At 50.4% G+C, this 7589-nt stretch overlaps 1 protein-coding gene across 1 annotated transcript; it reads left to right on the top strand.

Annotated features, from left to right (window-relative positions):
* Positions 1-878: 878 nt before the first annotated feature.
* Positions 879-5781, top strand: GDF5 (growth differentiation factor 5). The gene is made up of 2 exons (XM_006875702.1): positions 879-1829; positions 4350-5781. Exons 1-2 carry the CDS (start codon positions 1205-1207, stop codon positions 5222-5224), a joined length of 1500 nt encoding a protein of 499 aa, XP_006875764.1. The 5' UTR covers positions 879-1204; the 3' UTR covers positions 5225-5781.
* Positions 5782-7589: the final 1808 nt, after the last annotated feature.

The following is a 7589-nucleotide window of genomic DNA, read 5'->3' as shown; positions in this document are numbered from 1 at the left end:
ATCTTTGCTGGGGTGGTGGTAGGTTTAGACCTGCCTCCTCTGAGGAGTGGGCTCAACGGTGGCAGTGACCCCAAGTCTGAAGAAATCATCTGATCTCAATCCATGGCATTTGGAAGGAGGGGCATAGTGGGCATTGATAGCTCTCTGTCTCTGGGTCACTGCAAGTTTATTAAAATAAAAGAAACTGTGAGTAAATGCTGCCATCTGTGCCGTTCTCCCTCCTGTTTCCCCCCATTCTCTGTGCCCACCCCCACCCCTGCCAAGCAAATCAGGCCCCAGACTAGACGCAGGGTCTATAACTGCTTTAAAAACACACCAAAGACTTAATTCAAAATCCAAACTCCCCATGCTTCTGGGGCTTAAAATCCTTGAGTTCATTCCTCAGCATCTCTTCTCAGGAAGGTGGGGTGGGCTGCTCTGTGATATAGAGGTGAAGACCCCAAGGTCTACTCCATGGACTAGGAGGCCCCTAAGCCTCAAGTCCCACTGCGGGGCTCTGTGCCAAGAGACCCCGTGATCCATGGCCTCGAAAGGGCAGCTGTGATTTTTTTTCACATAAATATATCGCACTTAAATGAGTTTAGACAGCATGACATCAGAGAGTAATTAAATTGGTTTGGGTTGGAATTCCGTTTCCAATTCCTGAGTTCAGGTTTGTAAAAGATTTTTCTGAGCACCTGCAGGACTGTGTGTGTGTGTGTATGTGCGTGTGTGAGTGAGAGTGAGAGAGTGTGTGTGTCAAGTATTTTCACTGGAAAGGATTCAAAACTTGAAAAAAAAAAAAAAGAAGAAAGAAAAAAAACAAAAAAAAACTGGAGCACACAGGCAGCATTACGCCATTCTTCCTTCTTGGAAAAATCCCTCAGCCTTATACAAGCCTCCTTCAAGCCCTCAGTCAGTTGTACAGGAGAAAGGGGGCGGTCGGCTTTCTCCTTTCAAGAACGAGTTATTTTCAGCTGCTGACTGGAGACGGGTGCACGTCTGGATACGAGAGCATTTCCACTATGGGACTGGATACAGACACATACCCGGCAGACCTAAAGAGTCTCAAACTGAAACTGAAGAGAAAGCCTTTCCTGTTGCTGCTACTGCTGCCGCTGCTGCTTTTCAGGGTCCACTCCTTTCATGATTTTTCCTGCCAAACCAGAGGCACCTTCGCTGCTGCCGCCGTTCTCTTTGGTGCCATTCAGCGGCTGGCCAGAGGATGAGACTCCCCAAACTCCTCACTATCTTGCTTTGGTACCTGGTTTGGCTGGACTTGGAATTCATCTGCACTGTATTGGGTGCCCCTGAGTTGGGCCAGAGACCCCAGGGGACCAGACCAGGATTGGCCAAAGCAGAGGCCAAGGAGAGGCCCCCCCTGGCCCGGAACATCTTCAGGCCAGGAGGTCACAGCTATGCTGGGGGGGGCATCAATGCTAGGGCAAAGGGGAGCAATGGGCAAACAGGAGGCGTGACACAGCCCAAGAAGGATGAACCCAAAAAGCTGCCCCCCAAATTGGGTGGACCTGAACCCAAGCCAGGACACCCTCCCCAGACAAGGCAGACTGCAGCACGGACTGTGACCCCAAAAGGACAGCTTCCTGGGGGCAAGACACTCCCAAAGGCAGGATCTGTCCCCAACCCCTTCCTGCTGAAGAAGGCCAGAGAGCCTGGGCCCCCTCGAGAGTCCAAGGAGCCGTTCCGCCCACCCCCCATCACGCCCCACGAGTACATGCTCTCGCTGTACAGGACGCTGTCCGATGCTGACAGAAAGGGAGGCAACAGCAGCGTGAAGTTGGAGGCTGGCCTGGCCAACACCATCACCAGCTTTATTGACAAAGGGCAAGGTGAGGGGGTGGGGTTGCCAGGGCATGGCTCTTGGGGGGGGGCATCAGTATGCATGGAGGGACTTTCAGAGGTCTGACGCTGCACTGTTGGGAGACGATGTGTGCATCTGGCCTGGGGTGGGTGTCTGGGACTACCTTATGCATACCAGATCCTGGACTGATGGCTTGTCAGAGTTGGAGGGCTAATTGGGAATCATCAAAACCAATCCCTGCAAGGTCCAGTTTTTGTTGTTAAATGCCATCAAGTCGGTACTGACCCATAGAAACCCTGTATAGGGTTTCCGAGCAGCAGCTGGTGAGCTTGAACTGCCAACCTTGCAGTTCAAATGGCTTTGCAGTCTGGCTCATTAACCTACAGAGCCACACCAGGACTCCAAGGTCCAGAGGGGAACACTAAAGCCCAGAGAGGAGACAAGACCTGCCCAGGAACACACAGCCAGCTTTTGGCAGAATTAGGGATCAGATTCCAAAATCTTTGATTGCTAAGCCATACTCTGTACCTATATGGGTTGGCCCAAGTTTCCAGGCTCCAGAGGTTCCTAGGTTTTCTTAGGTAACAGAGAGATAAAGGAATCTCTAGGTGGTTTCTCAAGTTTGTCCTCAGGCTAGGAGCAGAGGAGGAAGGATAGGTGAAGACAGTAAGCAGGGCATCTTGGAGTCAGGTTGAGGTATACCGGGAGGCAGCAGACCGAGGGTCCAACTCACAGTGTGACCTTGAGAAAGTCTTTCTCCCCTGGCATCTCAGGCTCCCCATCCGTATAACTATGCAGACATCAGAATGGATGATTTCTGAGGGCCCTTCAAAGATGAAAACTTTATAGTCCTGCCCTGAAAGAGCTAAACATAGGTACTTTTCAACATTAATCCAAGACAATACCTGTTCTCCTCATTTCTCCCCCTACCCAACAGCTGTTATGGGCTTGGCTTCTTTTCTAAACTTGCTGTGTAAGTTGATTTCAGCAAGTCCCTCCTCCTACCAGGACCTCAATGGACCAGTGGACTCTTAAGGTTTGCTCACAGCTGATATGCTCTGCTTCTGGAAGTCTTAAGATTTTGGCTGTTGGGGGAGGGGTCAGAGTGGGAGAGGCTCCTCATTAAAGAAGGCCTGTAGGGGAATGATAGGGGGCAAGGGTTTGGGAGGCACTGAGGCAGCAGGTCTGACTGAGGTGGGGGAGGTGGCCTGGCTGCCTGCCCAGTCAAGAAAAGCTGTGACCCCTTGGGGGCTCATAAAATAAGTCCTTGTGCCCTCCAGCACTAAGGGAGCTTGAGGGGGAAGATGGAGAGTTTAAAGGCCTAATTAGTCACCTTCTAGAGAATATATGAAAGCTCCCCAATGGCAAATTGGTATTTTGGAAGGAGAGCATGATAGTTTGGACATACTAGTGAACTTCTTGTACACCCTTATAGTTTTATGCTGCCGAATCTCATACATACATATGCACATACACAGATACTTCTTACATATACACAGGAACCATACATATCACATACACTTTAAATAGTTATACAAGCCCAGTCAGACATATGAAAGGGCTTCAAAAAGTTCATGGAAAAATGGAATGAAAAGATAAACGAAAATTTCCACATACTTTTTGAGATCCCTCGTACATATAACATGCCACATACGTTACCTTTAATACTTATGTATGAACCCAATCATACATACACATACACATATACACATACACAGAAACTGTCACATAAAAATAGTTGCACATTCAGTAGGGTAAAACATATACACAACAAAATCGTTAGACTAGGGAGATGGATTGTAGATCAGTTTTGTCATTAACTCGCGTGTGAGCACAGGCAAGTCCCTTGCCCTCTCTGTACCTCATCTATAAAATGTAAGCAGTAAGATTTATTTTAAGGTAGAGTAGAAGCAGCTCAGGATTAGATGTAGAAAGTTTTAAGTTATAGTTTCAATTCTAGTTTTTCCTAGCTGGGTGACCTTGAGTAAGTCACCTAACTTCTCTGAGCCTCAGGTTCCTACTCTGAAAACAGGGAAAATAATAAAACTCACCCTACTTACCTCTCACAAATAAGGTGTCCAATTAGATCATGGAGTCCTGGTGTGGTGCTACAGGACAATACCCTAAAACGCAAAGTCAGTTTCAACTACAAGGTCAGAGGCTCAAACCCACCAGCCAGTCCTTGGGAACCCTATACAGGGTCGCTATGAATAGGAACCAACTCCATGACACTTAACAACAACAATTAGATCATGGCAGAGAGAAGAATGTGTAGAAGGCGGTTAGAAAGCTGACGAATCTCTGATCATTACCATAAACACCAGAATCACAGAGAACCACTTGGATCATCCACAGCCAAATCTATAGACACACACCCCTACTTGGTCTGCTGGGTAGGAAGATACCTCATTTTGAGGCTCTCAATGTGTGGGTCTTGGACCTTGGCAGAGTAGGGAAGAGGCTAGTTCTGTGTACCTCCCTTCAGATCGGGAGGTGACTGGCTACCTTGCTGAGGGTGCAGGGGATGACTTCTGGGTGTTCTTTCTAGATGACCGAGGTCCTGTGGTCAGGAAGCAGAGGTACGTGTTTGACATTACTGCTCTGGAGAAGGACGGGCTGCTGGGAGCTGAGCTGCGGATCCTGCGGAAGAAGCCCTCGGACACAGCCAAGCCAGTGGCCCCCGGCGGCGGGCGGGCTGCCCAGCTGAAGCTGTCCAGTTGCCCCAGCGGCCGGCAGCCGGCAGCCTTGCTGGATGTGCGCTCCGTGCCAGGCCTGGGTGGATCTGGCTGGGAGGTGTTCGACATCTGGAAGCTCTTCCGAAACTTTAAGAACTCGGCCCAGCTGTGCCTGGAGCTGGAAGCCTGGGAACGGGGCCGGGCCGTGGACCTCCGTGGCTTGGGCTTTGACCGCGCTGCCCGACAGGTCCATGAAAAAGCCCTATTCCTGGTCTTTGGCCGCACCAAGAAACGGGACCTTTTCTTTAATGAGATTAAGGCCCGCTCTGGCCAGGATGACAAGACTGTGTACGAATACCTATTCAGCCAGCGACGAAAACGGCGGGCTCCGCTGGCCACTCGCCAGGGCAAGAGACCCAGTAAGAACCCCAAAGCCCGCTGCAGTCGGAAGGCACTGCACGTCAACTTCAAGGACATGGGCTGGGATGACTGGATCATTGCACCTCTTGAGTACGAGGCCTTCCACTGTGAGGGGCTATGTGAATTCCCTTTGCGCTCCCACCTAGAGCCCACGAACCATGCGGTCATCCAGACCCTTATGAACTCCATGGACCCCGAGTCCACGCCACCCACCTGCTGTGTGCCCACTCGACTGAGTCCCATCAGCATTCTCTTCATTGACTCTGCCAACAATGTGGTCTATAAGCAGTATGAGGACATGGTTGTGGAGTCTTGTGGCTGCAGGTAGCAGCACTGATCCTCTCACTTCCTAGGATTAGCCACATCCCCTCCTCACGCTCCTGGAATTGCAGAGGGGTCAGGAAGTTGCAGCTAGGAGCGTCTGCACAGCCTGAATGAAAGAGATCCCACCAGCTTTACTCACTGTGTGACTTGGGCTAAAGGTTCCTTTGTAGCCACAAGGCCCCTGCCTGAGCATTTCTGCCCCTCTGCTGCTCTGCCTGCCAGGGAGACAGACTGAGTGAGACTGAGACCTAGGAGATGGTGCTTTCCAATGAGACTCAGCCCGTGATCTCTGCTTTTGATGGGCCTCCTTGGTCTCTGGGCCATCCAGGGAGAGCTGGTGCTATCCCAAGTTCCTCTTGGGAGAGCCACAGGTGCCACCTTCTCCATGAATCACCTTTGTGACAGGTGACATCCTGCCATCTGGAGCAGATGAGATGCTGATGGGGCAGGGGTGGGAGAGAGTGGGGGAGAGAGCTTAGGCAGGGGTGAGGCATGTGAGGCAGTTAGACTGTTAGATTAAAATGTACATTGATGAGATAAAAAGCAAAACTCTGCCTAAAATGGTGACAAAGTTCTTGTTTATTCCAGGGGGACCGAAAGACACCTCAAAGAATTACTGATCCAGAGAGGGGAGGTGGGTTGTCTTGCATGCAAACTTCATTTCCAGGGCCCACTTCCCACCCCCACTCCTAGAAACTGAAGCAGAATGGGGTAGAGAGTACAGGCTGAGCACCTCTAACCCCATTCCTGTTCCTTCCAAGGGCCTGCTGATCTGGAGCTCCATCTGCCCCGTTGGGGCCTAGCAACAGAGCTTGGTTTTCTGACATTCCTTAGTCAAGTTTGTTGTCTCTGAAATGGATCTCTAATTGGGAATATCATTACTTCTTTAAAATCATCCCCACTTCATTGTCTGCCCTGGCCCCTGGCTCCACTCCTGCATACTTAACAGAATTAACTGACCACCATTTAAAGGGCCATCCTCTGTCTCTCCACTGGGGAATCTGGGCTGCAGGCGACATCCTCCCTGACTACAGTGTCTTCTTGTTGCACTGACCACTGTCCTTCATATGACCTTGTCTGTGGCCCTGTTACCCCCCATATTGGCACCCTCACTACTTCTCACTGCTGACATGTCACTTTCCACTCTAGAAACCAAGTTGGAAGCTACACATTAGATAAGTAATCTCCCTAGTAACCCCAAAAGACCAATGCCAGACACATCTTGACAATATCTCCTGCTTTGGGGCTTGGCCCAGAGTCAATGCTTACTTCCCTTTCATTACTAGAATCATTTGGGAGGCATGGGACATGAACCCTTGGGAGAGGAACACAAGCCCCTCTGGTAAAGAAACTTGGGGATCTGGGTCTTTGAACTAAGAACTCAGGACCAGGTGCTACTTGGTTGAGGAAAGATACAAGGACCAAGAGAAGAGAGTCTAGGTCTCTGAGTTCTACCCAGGGGGCCTCAAATTTTTTCCCCACCTCTCTCCAGCTGGGTCGTTGATTCCTGGGGCTCCTAGCCAAAGGTATTTCAACAGTAGGGATTTTTGCCCAGCTTTGGGCAGACCTTGTGTCTTTTTCCTCTAGGCCTGAAACCTGGGCTGTCAGGAGCTGGGGGCAGTCTACCTTAGGGTTGCCTCCTTGGCTTAGAGGCAGTTACCTGTCCCTGAGAGGCCAGACTAAGCCTGGAGCCTAGCCCTTCTGGCCAAGCTTCGTTGTGTTTGGCTAGTGGTGGGGCTGGGAGCTCTGGAAGTAAACAAAGGAGCTGCCACAGCAGACAGAGTTCTGGTGTGTGTGAGAGGAGAATGAGCCTGGAAGGGAGGTATGAGGAAGCCAAGAGAGTGGGTTGTGGATACAGGGAGAGCAGTGTCGAAGCTGGTTGGCTGGAAAACCCAGGGCAGAAAGGCAGGGGCAAATGGGTCACAGGTGGGTTGGCTTTCAGACTCACTTATTTCCTGGGCTGTGTGTCCTTGGTTTCTTGGAAAGTTCTGACAGAACCAGAGCTGCTCCCTGCCTTCGGCCCATGAGAAACTCATGGAAGCGCAGTCACAGTTCCTTCTGAAGGCCTGGGCTTTGAATCTGCTGTTAGGGTTCTGGCTGATACCACCGAAGTGTCCTCTTTCACCTCAACCACTCAGACTGTGCTCATCCTCTCCATTCTTTCCCACCCAGGCCATGAAGAGTAGAGCAAATCAGTGTGGTGGGACAAGTACTTCTAGTCTACATCAGATCTGTTCAATGATCTCTTTAGGAAGCGCTCTCCATTAGGCACCCACCTTCAGTCCCAATTATAATAAGCTGCATACTTACAGAACATTCATACTTAAAAAGGTTCAAAGCTTATGTCATACTTTAGAGTTCACCAGTAG

This window comes from Chrysochloris asiatica, unplaced genomic scaffold, assembly GCF_000296735.1.
Source record: "Chrysochloris asiatica unplaced genomic scaffold, ChrAsi1.0 scaffold00337, whole genome shotgun sequence".
In the NCBI taxonomy this organism is placed as follows: domain Eukaryota; kingdom Metazoa; phylum Chordata; class Mammalia; order Afrosoricida; family Chrysochloridae; genus Chrysochloris; species Chrysochloris asiatica.
Note: the sequence above shows the minus strand (reverse complement) of the source record. Positions and strands in the feature narration are given on the sequence as shown.

Excerpts from the sequence above, each read along its gene's own strand:
- GDF5 (XM_006875702.1), top strand. The coding sequence starts at position 1,205 with ATGAGACTCCCCAAACTCCTCACTATCTTGCTTTGGTACCTGGTTTGG. Across the intron at positions 1,830-4,349 it reads CTTTATTGACAAAGGGCAAG|ATGACCGAGGTCCTGTGGTC; the intron begins GTGAGGGGGTGG and ends TGTTCTTTCTAG.